The following is a 20,609-nucleotide window of genomic DNA, read 5'->3' as shown; positions in this document are numbered from 1 at the left end:
TGATTCAAAAGGGATGACTCAACTTCCAACAAGTCCCTTGCTCAAGGTCATGGGCTGTAGCAAAGAAGAGATCTGAGCATGATCCTACAAGAAAGTACACCTTTAGCCACTCTCCATCCCTCTTCTTGGTATACATATTTTTGGTATGTTTACCTAGGAAAGTAAACTTACCAAAAAACCACATTAATTGAAAAGGCAAGTGCTTGGATATCCTGCTAGATTTTGGATGTCCAGGCCTTCAAGCTTTCAAGTTCTAAGTACAAAACACTCTACCTATAGTTCATGAGACAGAAACATGGGCCCCATCAAAAGCCTTGCACTTACTAGCACAAAACTTCAGGAGTCTGGAGAGTAAATAGGACAGGGATTGCTAGACAAGGGAGGAGCAGTCAGTGCTCCAGGATTTTTCTGCGCAAAATCTCAATCATATGGACTCAGGGAAATCATCAAGTTTAAAGAGTTAGAAGCTGTTTTGCTGTCATGGAATAAGTCTAGAGAAAACACAAAAGCCACCTTCTTCTGAAAGCTGTGTGTCTTGGAGAGCATGGAGAGCAGGGACATCCATCTGGAGACTGAGGGGTAGAAAGATAAACAAGGGACACATGATGGCAGGTGTAACAGGTGAAAACAGAAGTGCCTCCATTGCCTGATGGCTAGTTTACAATAATAAATACATTACAAAGGGAAACCTTTCAGTGTGGGAAGATAACATCCAGCTGATCTCTGTTCCATTAAGGCACAGCTTAATCCTAGGAGAGGAAAAAGAAGATCAAAGAAAAAGATTAAAGGAAGTAATTTTCAATTTTAAACACAGTCTTAATGTGATGGAAAGGAAAAGTAAGAACAGCTGAAAGACACCCAGGGTCAGGTCAGGGAGAGATGCCTTGGCTGAAGGCACTGCAGTGTTTTCCGTATTTGTCTGCTTTATTTTTAAACACGCAGAGCCTTTGCTTGAGCAACACTTCCTTGAACAAAAAGGAAGCAGAGGAGGAGAGAAGGGCTGTAAAGAGAGAGGCAAATGGAGTTGGAAAAATATGATCTCCCCAGCCATGAAAGTCAAAATTACTGTTTGAAACTGAATCCTCCTGGAGTACTACACAGGCATGGGGGAAAAGGGGAAGGGAGAGAAGGAAAGAAAGATTTATTACTTAAGCAGAACTAAAATTCTCATGAGAAAAAGGACCGTTCAATCCATATCCAAACTTCAGATCAACAGCAGATCTGAAACTGGGCTTGTTATATTTCCCTCTCTTTTGCATGCATAAAAAACACAGGGAGGTAGACTGTGTTTTAAAGGGGAAAAAGTCCCTTGATCTCATGAAGCCCTGAACTCTTATATTCCATTTATAGCTCTAGCTAGAATGACATCCCCCTTGATTATCAGGCTGTCCAATCCAGCTGCATGTGTCAAGACTGTATGAGGCACTAAGTGAAATATATATATGCCCTTACAGGGTTTAGCACATCGGGTCCACCTCCAGGGTACAGGCTGTAGCTCATTCTGACCACTGCTCCTCTCCCAGGAATCACTTGTTAAGTGGTTTTTGTTTGGTTGGTTTTTTTTTTTAACTTTTTTTTTTTAGGGCACTTTTACTTTCCAGTTTAAGCAACACAAAATGGCACCAAAGAAGGACGTAAAGAAACCAGCGGCGGCTGCAGCACCAGCGCCTGCGCCAGCACCTGCACCTGCACCAGCCAAGCCCAAAGAACCTGCCATCGACCTCAAGAGCATCAAGGTAAACGGGTGAGCGTGTGCTGAGGGGGCCCACAGGGGACAGGGAGCAGAGTCCTGGCTGGGAGCTGCACTGAAGCGTGGCGTGAGTTTGGTTCCGGTTTGGGGACTGCGAGGAAATGAATGAGTAACCTCAGCCGATGGATTTGCTGACCTGCCTGAGCTTTTGACCGTTTTAGTAGCTGTAGGGTGTAAGGCATGGCGCATGATTTAACAAAGGAGTGAAGCCTGGGATGTCAAAAGTATGTTGGAGTGTGGACCTCAGATCTTTTTACCCAATTGGTACCAGTCTCACTTGTTTGGTAAAGATAAATTTAAAATAAACACACAACAAAAAAAAAAAAAAAAAAAAAAAAAAAAAAAAAACCAAAAAAAACCAAACAACCTGTAGTAGGTACATGAGGACAGGAATGGGGTTACTGAAACATGAAACACAATGTTTTCCCATAGCACTGTACAAAACCCCATTTTTTATAGTTTAAAATTATTTTCCAAATTTTTCAACTGCCTGATGTCATGTGCTTTGAGAGCAATATGATTTATCTTCAAAAGAAACAAAACAAAACAGTTTAAAGCCGAGAGATTTGGCAGTTTTGCCTATTTTCTTTTCATTTGCACTGTACAACAAACATTGGTGAGACCATGAGCAAGAAAGCCATGGATGGAAGGATTTCAAGTGATTTCCTCTCATCCTTATATGTTTGCTGAGAATTTATAATTTGCTGCAAATTGAAAGCAACAAAGAGAAGGAGTATTTTGTAGGTTTTCTTCTGACTGCACTGTCATTTGTTCTCATAATATCTTTAGATTTTGCATGTCAACCAACATCACTAACTGTTGCCCTGACCCTTTGAAGAAAACTCCTCCATTTACTTAAGATTCTTTACTTAGGAAAGAGGAGAGGGAGGCTAAGCAGTTAAGAGATGAAGACACAGACTAGTTTCTCTGAGTAGCACTATAAATAGTTATTCTGTACCTACCTGGTAAGCTGATTGGTCCCAGGACCAATTTGCTAAATTCTACATAAAGAATCATGCCTATTATGGGTAAAAGAGGGACAAAGACTACTAATAGGACCTATACATGATGAATTGTATTTCAGATACCTTTATACATATAGTCCTGAGATGTTAAGCCATTTAGTGAAACTTTGCCAAGTCTACTTTGATTTTCCCAATCTATAGTCAGTATTTTTCTAAAAAAGTATGTGTCTTCTCATAAGATAGAAGCTGAAACCATTGAGAAGAGGAAAAAAACAAGACATTTTGAAATACTTAAAATTTTGAAGAATATATTAAAAACCAACTAGTTTTTGAGCATACTGTCTGAAAATTAGATTAGGCCTCACATTCCACTGGATGATGGGGAACCAAGTTAGATTTCCTGCTAAATAACTTAATATGATATGCTAGCTTTCTATGTCCAGTTAATCAAAAGAAAATAGAATTTTGAACTCCATTGAACCTAGCTAATCTATCTTTACATAAATAATAATATATTACCAGCTAAAAAATGTCAGATTGCACTCTGAGGCATCTTTGCAGTTCACTCCTTTCCTAAAGGAAATAGCAGCAAGAAATATACACTGGTAGAACAGAGAGAACTCTCCAGGTTTTGTCATTTTCAGACTGATAAAAAAAAAGATACAATTTAGGGAAACTTTATTTTGAAAGATACCAGACAAATATTTTATTCCAGGGTCCCAACCAGCTACCATGGGTTGTTATCCCCTTTCCCGTTTTGAGAGTTCAGGTAGTGAAGGGAAACAATTTCAGGTTATAAGTAATTTATCTAGAATATGTGGCAGAGTCAGGAATCAGTTTTCTGAGTCTTAGCCCAGTCCCTCAATTATTTCTCAGTCCTTCCATTCAATCACCAAAGTCTCAGCATGATAAAAGTTACAGCACCATTTTCAGCAAAACTTTGGAGGCAGGGAGTACTTAAAACTAAGGTTTTGTCTGGGACTCACTGAACAATCCTGACCCAGGGCTCTTTGCAGTGATTTACCAGACATGGAGACAAAACCCACATCACTTTAAACAGGGGGATCCACTGGGCTGTGCTTCACTCCTCAGGGAATTAGCAGCCATGCCAGAGCTTGCCACTCTAGAGAGGTGACTGGGAATGTCAGGCTACGCTGGCATGATGATTTAGGGAGCCACACAGCAGGAAAACACACAGAAAGGCTTTGTTAGCTTTTATGGAGACACATCCAAGCCCCTTGTTACAGCTGGAGAGGGTAGGGGAGAGTTGCCCAACTAGGGCTTACAGCAGCCAAAGAAGCCACATTTGGCTGTGCACTTCATTCTTAGTTGGCATCAGAAGTGATAAGAGTCTCCAAAAACAAACATGGTGGTTTACAAACATGAGTAGTGATTCTCTTGGTGGTACCTCTTCACTCAGAGGCCCTTCTTGGCCCATCTTCAGGGAATCTGGTTTTCTGGACTTTTTGGAGTACACATTTTGCAACTTTTTTCCCTCCTTCCTTAAGAGAACTCAAGCTGGATTTTTCTATCACCATCAGAAGCTGTGATAAAGTTGTGACAGGTCATTGACTCTTCTCTGTTCTTTATTGATCTCTTGAAATTAACCAAATTAGAGTAAATATTTGGTGATTTGCTAGTGCAAACAGCAGCTAATATGTTCTATTTTTCAGCAACATCTATTGACTATAAAACTGAGTAACAGGAATACCCAACTGGTAGATCCAAATCTCTAAACTCAGCCCTTTCAGCTCACCTTGTGCTACAGTATTACAACCATAGGAAGAGAGTGAAGGCAGCGATGAAGAACTTGCTTTTAAAAGGAAACGTGAAGACCTATTTCCCTCTACCCAGGGAACAGCATAAAAACTCAATCTTTGCACAAGCCCTTCCATACCAAATGTATATTTCCAATTTTCCTTATTACTAACATGTCTTGGATTTGCACAGGCACAAAAGTTAAAGATTAAATAATGAATGGGAAGAGAACAGGGTAGTGGAAGCAGCTGAGAGCCACCACTAAGAACCAACCATGATTAAAATCAAAAAGACCACAGAGATAATTTTTCTTAAGAGACCCCCAAGAATTCTGCACTTAAAACTGTGGCCCAGTACACTCCTAAAAACACAGCTTATGTGTTTTATCAACCTTCTTCTCCCACACAAGCCTGAGTGAGAAGAAATGTTTAACTCATGAAAAGCACTACTGTGGGTCTATTTCTGCAACGACTGGGATGAAACATGAATGATGCACATGTCTCATGCTTGGTTTTGCAACTAAGACAGTGGAAAATGGATGAATTTCCCATTGCACAAATCTGTGTAACTTAGTCCCTGTTACCAACAAGACAAGTATGTTTGTTTTCTGGCAGGATTCTAAGGGTCCTTCCCAGCACAGGTAACCAAACCTTGGACAGAGCCTAGGCTCATAAAATCAACTAGAATGTTTTGGGATGCAAATGCTAAAGATGCTGAGGGCAGTGCTTCTTCACAGGCTTCCACTCTGCCAATGGTGATCTGAATGTCTAGTGCCCTGACCTGGTGTCACACTAGGTCCTTTACTTCAAGGATACAGCTGAGTATCTTGTCTTGAGTAGAGACAGAGATTGGGCAAGTGTCCATACTGGAAGTAAGGTTCAGGGGTACACAAGGCTTCCTATACCTGCATTTTCAAGACTGAAATCCCAGGACATCAATTGTGCCATGCCAAACTGCAGATCAGCCACCCAAATGTTTAGATGAAAAACACTTAAAAGCTACCAACTAGTAAAGACTTGCTAAAATCTTGTGTAACTGTGTGATGCATGATGATGATGCCTGTTGCATGCAAGCAAGCCTGTGATTGTTTTTAACTGCAGAGCTCTTAAGGCAGTAAAAAATATTTCTCCAAGCAACCTTATTTCTTGTTACATTGACTACTTGAGTAGGTCATCTCTGAAGAGATATTGATTTGGAAATAACCAGAGAGAGATAAACTCACTAAAATGCACTGACAGAAAGCTCCTGGGCTAGAGGGCAAGCAGCACTGCAAATGTCAGCTGAAGCACTTGGAGAGCTGTTGTGCTGCAGACAAACTCCACATGAAGCCATGGAGTGAGAGCTGGAATGTCAACAGTGGCTTTGTTCAGAAGTGCTAAGGGCTTTCTTAGGAAACAGCAATTTTTTACTTGAAACTTTTGGCTCAGGTCTTCAAATTATGCCTGATCTATCATCCAGCTATGACTCCAGGAGGATTCCCTAGGACAGGTAATCTGTTGGACAAGGTCACCAGTCCCAAGTGTCCTTACAGGTAGGAAGGGGACAAATGTCAATATGAATTCGGTATTAAGAGATGTAAAAGTGCCTCTCTGATGCCATCCAGACCAGCTTCCTGCTACTGCTTTGACCCAACACCATCCAGGATCCAGCCCAGAACAGCCCCAGCCCCAGCCCTTGGCTCTGTGAACCTCACCACTTGACACGTCACAGCCCACACTGCTGACAAACCCAGGGCAGGCAAGGCACACCATAAAGGTGTCCCAGGCCACTTGGACAAGGACTGCTGCACAACAAACATCCCCTTGGGACACTGTTGGAAACACCACACAAACCCAACAGCTTAGTTTTGTTTACAAAGTCTTCAGAAGAACTTTGCCTCATTTTCTTCCTAAACTGCTGCTAAGCAAGGAGCTCATCAAAAGTAGAGACTACCCACATAAATTACTAGACACTTTTCCTTAATGTTGCTAATTGGAAACATTGTTTTTCTTTACAGAAGAGCCATTCTTAGTAATTCACAGCTTTAGCAGCATTCAAAAAATAATACCTATAGCTTTTGGAGTCTCTGGTGAATGGCAGACTTTAGTAGAAACAGTGGAAAGCAAATTACACAAAATGTAACATTTTAAGAGCTCTCAGGGTAACTCCAAGTGTTAACAGGAGTTACGTGGCAGAGCCTTAGTCCCATCAAAACAACCCCACAATATTTCTAAAATACTGTTTTAAGCTCCCTCAGAGCACAGAGACGTTGTAAAAGATAGTAACAAGATACTTGAGTTAATCTTACATAAGGTAAGAAGAAGGTGACAAATTTAGCCAATGACAAGCAGAGAAAGAAGTTGTCTGTAAGGAGATCTGAAACAAGCAACCTGGAAATTTGCCTTGTTTCACTAAGACTTTATTACATCTTATGCCCACTGCCAAGAAGCACTTCCAGCTGGCTGGTTTACGACAGAGCACTTAAATGTCAAGTAGCAAGGGTTTCAATTACGTTAATACTCTTACAGTGCCACTGGGAGGCATGTTAAAACAAGAAATCCCTCCAAAAGCAGGGCTCCAGAACCTCACATCTTGTGTATCCCCTTGATTATACACATTCCAGCACAAAAGCAATTAGAAATGGGACATGTTTACAAATGAGCACAGCTGAAGGCACATTCCCCCCTGAAGTTAAAGAAATGTGTTCAAAAGGATGTGATCAGGAATGCAGCTAGAGCACATGTCACACCCAGACATTTCAGAAGGGTACATTAGTTAAACGTCAAGGCTCATCCAAAAGTTTTTGCACAGCTGCAAAGTAACTGTCGTTTTAAAAATATAAACTGGAAAGTTACACAAAATGCTTAGGAAAAAGGTCAAATTAATCTGCAGTGAAGTCTTTTCTACTTCTACTTCTGAGTCTACTCAGAGTTATTTCTGAAGTATTCTTTCAAACCTCATAGTATCTCACACATGCAATTTTCTCTCCTGTATTAATGGGGCTTATTTTTATTCTTTCTTCAATTGTGTTTCTAGGCAGCTCTGTTCTCAAAACAGACCTCAATTTCTCAAGAGCTCTTCTTCTTCTAATGTTTTTCTGCCTCATACAGCAAGAAGCTAAATCCATCAGGCTGTTAATTCTTAGCTAATTGAGAAGCAGCTTCTCTAAAACCTGTGGCATTGATTGCACAAATTACGGAACTGAGGTGAGGGATGGGAAAAGGACAACCTGCTTTGCAGAGGGGTTTGGAAGCTGTGTAATCCCGCACTCAGTGATGTCTACTAGAAAAGATGTGCAACTGTATTAATCAAGGAGCAGACATTAATAGTGAGGAGGTATCATATAAACTACTGAAGGCACAATCCTATCTTAACTTCATTTAAAAAAATAATTTAACCCCCCCCCCAGTCCTGAATAGAAGGCTAAATATACAATGAGTGTCTTAGGAGAATCTGAGATTTTCTCCTCTCTGATTTTCCAAGCTAAAGAGACAGAGTTTTCATTTAAATAGCTGGTACTTCTCAAATAAACTCCTAAGATTATTCTCTTCTTTTCATTCATCCAAAAGGTAATAAACAAATGGAGCAGCTTTAACCCCCAGCAGCACCTTCTCCCAGGAATTTTCAACGTATCCAGTCCTTTCCTGAGTTACAGGGAGCACAAGGCAGCTGCCCCTCAGCACAGCTGTGCTCTGTCCCAGTGCCCACCAGCCTAAAGAGGTGAGCACAGCATCCCACTGCAAAGCCTGGGGCCCTAAGGCACATAATCCAGTGATTTGTGGGAAATTAGGAACTTTGTTAATAATTTGGAATTTTTTGTGGATTGGGTCTCCATTTAGCTGGTGAAAAAGAGTTGCATACAACCCCATCAGCTTCATCCTTTAACTGGGACCTGTTCAAAATACCTCTGGCAACAGAATTACTAGTAAGTAGTCACAGATAATGCAAGGAACAAAACAAATAAACAAGAAAAAACCAATCTCAAAACACACCACCTTTTTCTATGGCACAGATAGCCTTCTGCATAACAACTCTGCTCATAAATAAGGACTATATGAAGTTAGAGAAATCCAAGTCATTCTGGTCTTTCCCATGTGTTGCTTCAACCTTTCATTCTTTTTGCTAGGGGTGGGGCATTCAGTTTTTGTTAAACTGAACTCCCTGAAATATCAAAATCATCCCTAAACCCTCAAGACTCAGTGTCCTCAAGACTCAGTGCAGAGAACACTGCCAGGATCAGAACAAAGACCAGATCACTGCAAAATACTTTTTTGTCCCTTTTGAATTTTCTGAATGCTCCTTTTAGAATTGGAAATCTCACCTTTAATTTCTTTTAAGGAGTATTTGAAATATTTTTCATCTAGGTCATTTTGTAGCTGCTCTTACTGAAAGCAAGTACACTTTAACCCCCCAACAGACCTGTTGTCTTAGAGCAGGGTGATTCTTCATTTAAGTGAATGCAACATGCCCATGCTAGAATATTCCTCCCCAGTAAAACTCTGTCTAGAGAGATTTTATTCAAGAATCAGTACTAAAATGAAAGTCTGATACAGTGCACTAGTTTTTCCTCATCTGAACTCTGAGCCAAACTCTCATATGGTCAAAAGACAATCAGTTTATGTGTAGACCCCTCTCAACTGATAATATTTGATAGCCCATTTAAGCTAGATGATTAATCCAGGTATCTATGTTTTCTATGCCTAAGACAAATGCACTCCAATTATTTCTGCTTGGCATCTTTTGGAATGAGTTTTGTTGTAGCCAAACATAGAACCTACCTGTTCAAGAAAAGGAGCCTAAGTTTTCCCAAAAACAAAAAACCAAAACAAAACTAAAAATAACACCCAAAACCAAACAAATAAAAAAATTCAAATCTGTTTTCAGGGCAACATTTCCTAGATGCCAGCACTGGAGAACAAGATGCTGAAGGCAGAAAGAAAATTCCACAAAAAGCAACATACTGCATTGACTCAGACATCATTTAATCTCTGCTGAAGTCTTTCAAAAGCTCCTCTTTTAATGCATGGGGACTGATGGCCAAGATCTTGAGGAGTTTTCTCACTTGCCTGAATTCCAGCCCCAGCCAGTGTAAATCAGGAACTCTGAACTGTGCTAAACTCATGGCAGCAAACCCAGGGCAAAACCATCAGCCCCCTTTCTATGCAGCCACACCTGATTGTGGCTACATCACCCTGTTCCCACGGGCTAATAGATTACAAATAGCAAAAAAACTCCAAAACCCAGCAACACACCAACCAAAAGCAAAGAATTGTCTGTAGCGCTTTTTTCATACTCAGTATATTTACAGATATTTCTAAAAAATTGCAAATAATTTCTTTGAACAGAGCATTTTCCAGCTAAAATGGCAAGCTCAGAAAAATCCTTGCAGTTGCATTTTTGTTTTTTTGAATAGGAGGTAGGACATTAGTATCTCAAATTTGCTTAATTTGATTGCTCAGTTTAGAAACAACAGTAAAATAATCTGATTAAATTTGATTCTCTCATTCAGAGTATTCAACATGCTGAAAAGACACAATCATAAAAGTTATGCTTCTCTTCAGGGTAACTATGCAAGCTACAAGAGAAGGTTTTTCTCAATAATCACATTTCATCATTAGAAAACCAGGAGCAGTGACTGCTTAGCAGAGGCAACCAACAGAAATTACAAGGGGGGATTTGAGTTCAGAACTGGGAGTCTGTTGTTGTCACACAACTATTCCCACCCTGGCTTCATGACACTCTTGATCTGGTTGAGGCAACAGGGAATGGAAGAAGCTTGGAACAAAGTTTGCCAGTCCTTTTTCATGTCATAGCTTCCATTCAGATATTTGACCTCATCTTGGGGGATGCTACACTGTGGGCCTTGGTCTTTGCTACTGAAGAAGTTGCAGCCTCTACCTCCTGCTCCCTGTCTGTAGGCCCACCATGACCACCCTGCAACCCAAAAAGCAAGTACCCTTTCCCCATTGTGAACAGTTATCCTTCCAGTCCACGAAGGCTTTTGGGGTCCTTAGCTTCTATCACAGCTTCTCCTTTGCCTCAACCTCACAAACACCTGAGCAGCATCACTTCTGTACACACCCGTGAGCTCTAAACCCAGGACCCTGGTGCCCTGCCTAACCCAAGCCCCAGAGGAAAAATATCCTAGAGATCCCAGGCTACTATGAATGCAGATCTCCCACTGCCCTGCAGGGTACATCTACACATCAGCCACTAACTTAATACAATTGGTTCCAAATTACACAGATATTTTTTTCCCCTTAAAATGTTAAAAATTTGGAAAACACGATCAGAGTGTGCAGAGGAAGAGCTTCACAGCAGGATACCACCTCTGTTGACAGATAACTTTTTTGCTCAGTGTCAAAAACAGGATCTCCCTGAGCAGACAGGCAATAGTACTACTCATCTAATGCTGGGCACTGGATTATCCATGTCAGGGGTTGAGCAAAGCCCAGCAAAGATATGAGGACCATTCAGCTGCATCTCACACATCCTGCAAGCCACGTGTGGAACCAGTCAGCCCCTCACCCTCACTGCTCCTTGCTCATTGACTCTACAGCTTATCAGAGAAACAGAATCCTTCCCTATAAGGAAGTCTTGGTAGGTCCAGAGAAGGAATATCTCCTCCTGATGGTATGGACCCAGAAAGTGCTGACATGAATCAAACTTACTGCTTGTCACTCCCTGCCCCTCTTCAGCCCCCTAAAAATAGCCATCATAAGATGTCTATCAAGACATGGAGCCTCCTGTCACTTTGCCCTAAGAAAGCTAAAGAACTCGCCAAGGGGAGGGACCTCTTCCTTCTGACACCTAATCCAGGCAATGCCGTCAGCACTACCGGATAAATAAGGGGAAGAAAGGCAAGGAAAGCAGGACCACTCTCAAGACCTCTCAGCTAATCCTTCCTGCCTGTCTGCTGCTCTGCATTTCCAACTCAACCATGGTGGGTGCACTGGAAAGCTAATAGTTAGCAGCCAGCCAGTGTATTTTACATAAGTAAATAGGGCTTCTTGCCCATGTTAGGTTGTTGGGGGTGGGGGAAGGACAGTCCAGAAGACAGTTTAGGTTTGCTTGGTTTTCCTGTTAAAACCTAAAGGACTATGCAAGGTTTTCCAGTTAGCCTCCAGTTCTGAACCAGGCAACAGTAGGGGTGCAGCTCCCACAGCTTCTGACAGAAGGATTACAATTTCCTAAGCTTTTTTTAATCAAATGCAACCAGCTAAAGTGGCGAGGAAAAGTCGTACTTTAATATAAGCAAATACCATATATTAGTACTTTATGAAACAGTGTGCAATCAAAAACTCATTTGAGGCATAAACTTTAAGGGAATAATTTAATTTATATGTTAATGTAAAAAAGCTGCTTGTTTAGAAATATTACTTCAAATTGTATAACTAAAATGGATCTATGCTAAAACAGTAAATGGACCTGATGGTATCTAATTAGGGCTTTTTTAGTTAAGAGATTTTCTATTTTTGTTGCTTCTTGCCACAGCTCTGTCTTTCCCTGGGATGTAGATTTTAATGAAAACTTTAAGAATAGACTTGCTGGTGCATTTTTATGCAAGAAGTTGCTAGATTAGGTTGCTATGGCCTAACTACATTAGGCGAGACAGAAGTGAAAGCATTCAGGTACTTTGTGCTTTTTACTTTCTCTCAGTGCATTTTCAGCAGTACTAGTTCTCTTTTTTCTCTCTCTTTTTCTCCCCAACTGCAGTCCTTCTCTGCTGATGAAATCAATGGTAAGTGAAATCAAAGCTAAACTTTAACAGGGGGCAGGAGGGGGAACAAATTTGCTACCAAATGCTAAATATTCACTAGCCTTAACAGCTCTTTTGCTATCTGCATTACTTCTGCACATTTGACAGGCCACTTTTTTGCTCTTCTGGAAGATGACTCATGGATTGAGCTGGATGCTTTAGAAAACACACAGGTTCTCCCCCAGCCCCCCTTCCTAAGCTATTTTTTGTGATTGATTTCCTTCCAACAGATCGAGTTCTCCAAGGAGCAACAGGATGGTAAGTTACAAGAGAGCTGATGCGTTTTACATGTGTGTGGGTTCAAAAAGAGCTACAGGCTCAGAAATTAACTTTTCTAAAACAATGAGCTAAGACTTCATCTGATGTAAATCATCTTGCCTTCAGAGCAGTGATGACTTATGCTGAACAAGAAGGTGGCTGTAGATCTACATGTAATTTATCTGGAAGTTTGTTTACATGCTATCTGAACTGAGAAGTTTATACCATGGTACAAAGAGGAAATACACTGTCTCTACCTACTCAACATTCTTCACCTGTGCTCCTGTTCTGGCTCTTCACAAGGATGCTGAAAATAAGTCTTGAACTTGACAGTCCCAGGGGAAATAGGCAGAAGGAGGACAACAGAAGGAGGAAGTGGGCTGAAAATTTAACTTGGCTGCAGTGACTTTGCAATCTCACATGAACATAAGATGCCAGGGTTCTATATGTCACTTTTGCCAGGAGGTGTTCTGGAAGGGGAGGAACAAAGGCTGCTTTACTGTAAAAATATTATTTAAGTGTGGAAATAGTCAGCAAATAAGTGACTTGTGTAAACTGCTGCTTACACAATGGTGTGGACGTGCTGCAATTCCTGAGCATCTTGCTGTATTCTTTGATTCACAAGCAACTTGCAGCTTCCAAATTTTTTGTTTCAATCTTCTAGAAAGAGATAAAAAATCTGACATGAACAGAAGCTGACATGACTTCTCACTGAAGCTCTGGAAATCTAATTTTAAGTGTTTAAAATAGCCTAAGAGATGCATTTGGGCTATATTAAGTAATGTTTTAAAATGTCAAAAAAACAGTAGCACATACAGTAGACTGAAGAAAGTGTTTAGAAAGGAAGATACAAGGATTTCCTAGAAATTCAGAGGGAGTGGAATATCTAGAAACAGGTCTTGAGAGAGCCCTAAACTTTATGAAGATGAGCCAACTCTTGGTAACACCATCAAAGCAACAAAGAGGAGTACAGTGCAGCAAGTGAGACTGGTGACAATTCTCTTCTTGCAGTCCAAACTCTCTTGGTCACAAAAGAAATCATTTGGACTCTTCCTTACTTCTTAATTCTGAAAATTTTCCAAAAGGATTGGGTGGGTTTCTGGAAAAATGTCCTCAATTCAAAGCTGCTGGCAATATTTTGAAAGCAAAATATTTCTTTCAGCTTCCCTATGTATTTCAGATCATCCAGCTGCTGTAACTTTACAATGGCTGAACCAAGCAGCAGAGCAAATAGAAACTACTTGAGAGAGGGAACATTTCCCAGGAGCAGATATGCCCACCTTCAGTAACTCTTTCTATCTGCACAGGCTGATGCACCAGCAGCTTGGTAGTACCATCCTCAGACAGGCTTTAAACATGCTTGCTCCAGCAGAGGTATAAACTAGGACTGGCCCTTAAAACTTTTTTTTAAAAATTAAAAATAAAATCTGAAAAATAAAAACCCACAGCAAAGCTATATTGCAGCGAAATGCATGCCTGAGAGACAAAAATCAATCAGTCCTTTTCTCCAAGCTAGGGAGCTGTGTTCAGAACCCAGTGAATTTAAAACTTCATGGGATTTACAAAATGAAGAAACTCCTGATGGCTTTGCTATTAGCACACTGGCATTGTTTTATACCTCACTGCAGCTAAATGTCATTGACTTAGCAGATGAAAGATCAGATTATATGGTATAAATCACTACAGCTCCACCCATATCGGCTGCTGGAGCTGATATCAGGAAGCTCTGCACTGGTCCAGAAGGCCATAATTTCATACCCTGCAATAAAAGCTGGAAGGAAAGAGAGGCAGCAGCAAAGGGCTATAGGTGTCTCACATGAGACAGTAAGAGGATTAGTTTCAGATGTATTAGATTACAGTCTAGCAGGCTGACACTGTGTATCAGCACTTTTAATGGGTGCCAGCAACAACTCCAAGGTGGTACAAGGAAGACTAAAGCAAAAACATAAGTACCTCTGCATCACGTCCCCAGCACAAGATGAATGAAGACATGATCCGAAATGTCGTTTCTTACTCCTAAACCTGCCCCAAGGCAGAATGAACATTACACAGCCTGTGGAACACAAAGCCTGTGTGGCTGCTGGATGAGAATCATGGCCAAGGAAAAGACATTTTACTTTATTTACTTGGAGCTAAAGCACAGCACCATCAGACACTGCAGTGCAGAAGAGATCAACAGCACAAACCAAGATGCTTGTGGCATATGGGGTTCAAAGATAGCTTTTTAGCCACACAGTTGACTTTTGTCCCCTCCTCTTTTTTTTTTTTAATACACACTTCTTTATTCAAATTCTCTAAAAAGCTAAAAAATAGAATAATATGATTGACATGGAACTTCACAACAGAAGATGAAGGCTGGTAATGCAATGAAGGCAACTACCTGTGCTGATTTTTGTAGGAGAAATGCCTGTACCCGAAGGCCTTATTCAACAAGGGGAAATAAGTGAACACTGATTGCTTGGCAGCATTGAAAGAAGTGAAGTTGCAAAGTGAACACATTGGAAATGTACAGGAAAAAGCACCACATGAGTACTTCCACTGGAAAAGTGGAATATTCATGCATCTGTAAGAAGCAGGGACAAACTAAAAAGAATAGAAAAAAAGAGGGAACAAACGTTTGGAAATCACATTGTAAGGCAATTTTAAGGGAAAACAACAGTAAAAGTGTTTGAAATCCACCTTCAAGATTCCTATTAGCACTGTGTAATTGAGATGCTGGTACTGCAGGCAGAACCCAATGAAGCAGGCAAAGGTTTTGCACTGCTAAGCACTTGACAGTTCCAGCTCTCTGGAGAGATAAGATGGTGTGGATAACAACTTTTTTACCATCTGCTGCTACATCATGTGAAGGAACCTGTTCTTGAGTGACAGTGTTGGTAGAGAACTTATCTTTCCCTGTGCTTGAAATAACTACAGGGTCAATCAAAAAGCTATTGATGGCTATTAGAGCCAGGAAAGATGTGAAAGGTAGATATAAAAGTTTAAAAATAGTGAAACCGAAATGTCAGAGGGGAGGAGTTTTTCTTGGGACTATGGGCCAAAGATTCCCCTGGCTAACTCCCCTGGAGTCAGTGGAACAGTGCCAGAAGACAACAGGCTCACATCTTTGTCAATAGGGAGCTGCCTGGCCTAATGTTACTCTTCTCTTGCAGACTTCAAGGAGGCCTTCCTCCTCTTTGACAGGACTGGTGATGCCAAGATCACCCTCAGCCAGGTTGGCGATATCATCCGGGCACTGGGGCAGAACCCGACAAATGCAGAGGTCAACAAAATTCTGGGAAACCCCAGCAAAGAGGGTAAGTGCCCTACAGTCTTTTGGGCTGTTCCTGAGATTGGGGAACAGCAATTAGGCAACACTAATAGTCACAGCAGGAGAGAGGGGAGCTTTTGCTCTGATGGGGAGCAAGGGGGACTATACAACAATACATGGTGTTTCACTCCCTCCTTTGGAAGAGAATGATGCTGATGGGGAATAGAGGAAAACCTTCTGCTTAAGACACGGAGAATTCTCTGTAGGGACCATTTTGGTGTCAACTCAGTGTAGGTATAACACACACTCCTTGCTGCTCACAGTCCATTAGGGCTCCAGCCTTTGCTTGGAGAGCTGTGAGTCCATTTCTAACAACTGATACTCTTCAGGTCCTTCCACTGCAAGGACTTCTGCATAAGCCAAGACATCCCCTGGGACTGGAAATCCACCTGTATATTTCAGCTGACTGGAATGGTCTTCCCAAAGCTCCTACAAACCTGGGCACACTGAAGCATATATTGGTCATTTATTACTGCAACCATTTTTATTTCTTTTTCCTCCCAGAAAGGATAAATACTATAGTCCCCTCATTTTAACAAGGACCTAGAAGAAGGTGATCCCTGATTTCGGTCATGCAGAGCCATATTAAGACAGGCTAAATTATATTCACATCCTCTGGCTTGGTGAAGACAAATCTGAGGAACAATTCACAAAGTTTTGGTACCAGCAGGAAGCATTGAGGACTAACACAGAGGTGAAATCATACCAGGACTTTCAGTGATTCCAGCAATAACTGGCAATGACTTTGATACAGCTGCATAGTAAAATAGGTTTTGTAACAACTGTATAATGAAAAATATCTGTCCATCTATTTCCATCTATTATGTTTTGTAGCTGCCCAGATGAAGGCTGGCAATGGAAAGATCCAGGAGGGAGGAAAAAAGAATAAAAAAAGATTATTTTATTTAGCAGTCTTTCCAAAAAAAAAAAAAAAAAAAGCCCAAAAAACCCCAAAACAAACCAAAATGAGAAACACCTGGGGAAGTTCTCACTGAGAACTACAAGTTTTGGCTCATGAGAGGAAAGGGGTTAGATGGACTAACCTCGGGAGGTCTTAAACTTCCATTGTGGACATGCCCAAATTTACTATTGGCAACTCCCAACAATGTACTTTCCTAGTTTTACTTAGTTTATTCTTTTGCTAATGAGTTCTGCCACCACATCAAAGAGACCCTGAAGAGGTCAGTAACATGTGAGCAACCTCAGCATCTTGTCTAAGTCACCTCATCCCACTCTGGTTACCTTTTCTCCATTGCTGGGGCTCAAGATTTTTGTTTGACTCTATTCTGCAGTTCCTTCACTCCCCAAATCTTTTCAAAGATTAACTCATACAGCAAATTTCATTTCTGAAAGAAAAATATAGCATGCACACAAGCATACAAAGCTATGTGAGAAGGATCCTGGATGTGAAAAATCAGATGTATGTAAAAACTAACTCATAGGATAAAAGAATCCAGATTCTGCAAAGGAACTGTCAATTTCTGAGGCAAAGACTAGAGTAAAGGCTACAAAGGGCTATGAAAAGGAGACAGGGGAGGCTCACCCACATTTGAGGGCAAATATGCCTAAGTAATACTCATACAAGCACCTAGCATGTAACAAACGGTGTTTTTTCCAGAGATGAATGCCAAGAAGATTACTTTTGAAGAGTTCCTGCCCATGCTGCAAGCAGCTGCCAACAACAAGGAACAGGGCACCTTTGAAGACTTCGTTGAAGGTCTGCGTGTCTTTGACAAGGAAGGCAACGGCACAGTCATGGGTGCTGAGCTCCGCCACGTTCTGGCTACTCTGGGTAAGGGATCATCCTCTCTGCAAGCACTTCGAAAAATGCTGCAGTTTGGAGGCATGAGAGAGGAAGGAAAGGTAGTCCAAACAGTTTGAAGAGATAGGAGGCTACCAAGTCAGACAAGACTCTGGGTTTCCTAACTTGAATCCACAAAGAAAGCAAACAGAGCTTTGGGGTACCTACTAAAGACCAAAGGAAAAGGCTAGGCTTATGACATCTAAATTCAGACAAGATATTAAGAGTGACTTATTTGATGAATAGAGAGAAAAGTCTGTACATCTCAGTGACATAACACAAATGGACAAAAGTAGAGGATTTGCTGTATAGAAATTGCTTAACTCTGTAGGGATAACTAGAATCCCTATGCATATATGTCTCTGTCTTCCAAAGACAGTCAAAATTAATTAAGTTCATGTCATATATAGGCATTTTTCACTAACTCAGAAAATAAGAAAAGCCTTTGGAAAAGCTCTTTCAGCCTCAGTTCTGTGTGGAAGAATGAAACAAGTTCTCTCCACTCTCAGGTGAGAAGATGACAGAAGAAGAAGTAGACGAGCTCATGAAAGGTCAGGAGGACTCAAATGGCTGCATCAACTATGAGGGTAGGTGCAAAAGTTCAACATCCATCCTGCATTCTCCTTTCTCTTACAGTTTCATTACAGTGGACTTTTAGCTTCTCAGGCAAATCAGACAAAGCTCCAGCTGAGTTAGGTCAAAGGACTTATGGGTGAAAACAACCATGGCAATATGCTCATCCTGTAGTCACACCATGCAAAAGACCCCATTCAGCCACAGCAGAGGAGGCTGTTTTGGTCAACACCAAATCTCTAGACTCTGACTTTCTGTAGAGCAGTTGCAGTGATTGTACCCAATAGCTACTGTCTTATCACATTTAAGCAAGAACGGAGCTTGATTTGTACAACATTAAACACTTAAAACTTTCTATCACCGTATCTGATCAAATCCAACCAGGTACATATTTTTAATGCCATCAGCTCATTAAAAGCTGTTAATTTTGGAGTTATTTCCCAAGGTAACATTTGCTGCTCCTTCTAACTAGCATATCTGTATTTTTCCACAGCATTTGTAAAGCACATCCTGTCAGTCTAAGAGGAATTCTCCAGGTACCAAGTGGTATGTTCTTCTCATTTGTACACTTCATCTGTATGCTAACCATAAAGGCTTCTATAGGCCCATGGCCAACAGAGGCTGCAAAACCATGACACCAACATTTCCCCAGCAATTTGAAAAGAACAAAATGAGACTGTTGTCCAAAAGCAAAGATAGCAGGAGTGCAGGTTCCTTGTTCTTGTTCACAGCCCTGTAACTCATTGGTGTTTAGTAGATTTTTCAAACACAATGTAAATTGACAACCTGAGACATTTATCCTACGAACACAATTGAGATTTTTTTTTAATGGAAATCAAAGCAACATCTTCCAATAATTTTTAGATTTCTGTTAAGACAGAGTGGCCTGAATACTCACGTGAGCTACTGAGAACAAAATAGTCTTCAAACAAAATAATAATCTGAAGAAGAATATTGTCACAGGAGAATATTGATCAATAGCCAAAAGAGGGCTTCAAAAGTACCCAATTATTTAGTACTTCTCCTACAAGTAGAGGAAAATATAAACAACTCCTCCCCCCACCCCTTAGCCTTTATATGCTACTATTTTGTCCAGAGGATGGAAAAAAATCCCCAAAAAACATCACAAAAAGCAAACCCCAAAACAGCAGATGTCTTTAAAATGCAAACAAACTTTTGTGGGCTTATGTGAACTGTCAGTTATTCTAGCCAAGGAAATACATATTCCCAACTGTATGAAACAAACACTTCAAAACAGAAATCAAGGGCTCAGTTTGTCATTTTGCAATTGTTTCTTCAGCCAACATTGACTTCAAATACAACTCTCCCATTCCTTCCCAGAACAAGCCAAAATTAGAAAGACCAGATGGCACTCAAGATTTGCCTGAAATTCTTGCTCAGTCTGTCACCATCAACATGGAAACTGGCTAGAACTGGATGATATTACTCCAACCCCACCATTTTTTTACCAGCACATCCATGGGTATCACCTTTGGTCACTACACTTTCATTTTAAAAACCCAAGCTTTTACCAAAGCAAACTACATGGAATAAACTCTACCATCCAGGGTCTATCCATCCCAACCATCTATTTCCATGTTATTTGCATTGAAACAATGTAATTTATTGGAAAAATAAAACATCCCTAAATCCTTGTGGTCACTATGAGGCTATGAAGTCTTTTTTTCCCATCTGTTCAAACCCACTCAAAAGAGCATTCAGCAGTTAATTCATTTTCCCTGTACATTGCGTACCACAAAATAAAGTTTTATTAAAAATATAAATATGGACATTTCCAGTATCACTTCACTTAATCATAATGAAAAATTCTTTCTTTGAGGTCTGGGAGGAAGAGTAATTAATTAGGGCACTATCACCAGCATCAGCATTTACAACATTTTTGGGAGAAGAAGACCTGGTATCAGTTGTTGGAACAGCTCCAAAGGTGGCAAGATCCAAAACCAGGCAGGGTGGCCCTGCTGCAGGGGACCGTGCACAGCCACTTTTCCCAGCAAAATCTCCTCTGTACTGCTCCAACAGCAGGTAAACAGCACTCTTAGGAAAGAATCCTACCTGCTGCCTTTATTTACAGCTTTATGGACAACTAGAAAGAGCAAACAGAAGTTACAGCCACCCTGAAATGCTCTGTAACTGGGAACAGGCCCAGTGCCAGGCAAGAAGAGGCCAACTACCCCTGCTGCAGCAACAGTGGGAATAGCCATTGCTCAGGGAAGTATTGTTAAATCCCTGTCCTTAAATGTTGCTCCTCTATCTTCCTTAAGTGTTCATGAAACTGCCTTAATCCCTATCTGTGTATCAGCCTGTTCTATTAAAATCCTACCTTGCCTTATTGAGTTGCTATGCACAAAATGACCATAATTCAAGTGCCGACAGGTGCAGTGGGGGTGGCTGGCACCAGAATAAACCACAGCCGTTCAAACAACAGCTGCCTCTTT

General features: G+C 40.9%; 1 protein-coding gene and 1 long non-coding RNA gene across 3 annotated transcripts in view; one reads left to right on the top strand and one right to left on the bottom strand.

Annotated features, from left to right (window-relative positions):
* Window positions 1-20,609, bottom strand: part of LOC137477438 (uncharacterized) — a 53,941-nt gene that overhangs the window by 20,263 nt on the left and 13,069 nt on the right. The window lies entirely within an intron of this gene.
* Window positions 1,459-19,815, top strand: MYL1 (myosin light chain 1). Of its 2 annotated transcripts, none has more exons than XM_068196472.1 (7): window positions 1,459-1,736; window positions 12,442-12,469; window positions 15,622-15,765; window positions 17,398-17,571; window positions 18,090-18,167; window positions 18,647-18,699; window positions 19,495-19,815. In XM_068196472.1, exons 1-6 carry the CDS (start codon window positions 1,617-1,619, stop codon window positions 18,673-18,675), a joined length of 573 nt encoding a protein of 190 aa, XP_068052573.1. In that variant the 5' UTR covers window positions 1,459-1,616; the 3' UTR covers window positions 18,676-18,699; window positions 19,495-19,815. The 2 variants fall into 2 exon arrangements, with proteins under 2 accessions (XP_068052573.1, XP_068052574.1); XM_068196473.1 differs by lacking the exons at window positions 1,459-1,736; window positions 12,442-12,469 and adding exons at window positions 11,264-11,395; window positions 12,169-12,193.

The sequence above is a fragment of the Anomalospiza imberbis genome, chromosome 7 (assembly GCF_031753505.1).
Source record: "Anomalospiza imberbis isolate Cuckoo-Finch-1a 21T00152 chromosome 7, ASM3175350v1, whole genome shotgun sequence".
Lineage (NCBI taxonomy): Eukaryota > Metazoa > Chordata > Aves > Passeriformes > Viduidae > Anomalospiza > Anomalospiza imberbis.
Note: the sequence above shows the minus strand (reverse complement) of the source record. Positions and strands in the feature narration are given on the sequence as shown.

Bases quoted from the DNA above. Each gene is read 5' to 3' on its own strand.
- MYL1 (XM_068196472.1), top strand. From the start codon at position 1,617: ATGGCACCAAAGAAGGACGTAAAGAAACCAGCGGCGGCTGCAGCACCA. The intron at 12,470-15,621 runs GTAAGTTACAAG...CTTCTCTTGCAG, and splicing joins CTCCAAGGAGCAACAGGATG to ACTTCAAGGAGGCCTTCCTC. The intron at 15,766-17,397 runs GTAAGTGCCCTA...TGTTTTTTCCAG, and splicing joins GGGAAACCCCAGCAAAGAGG to AGATGAATGCCAAGAAGATT.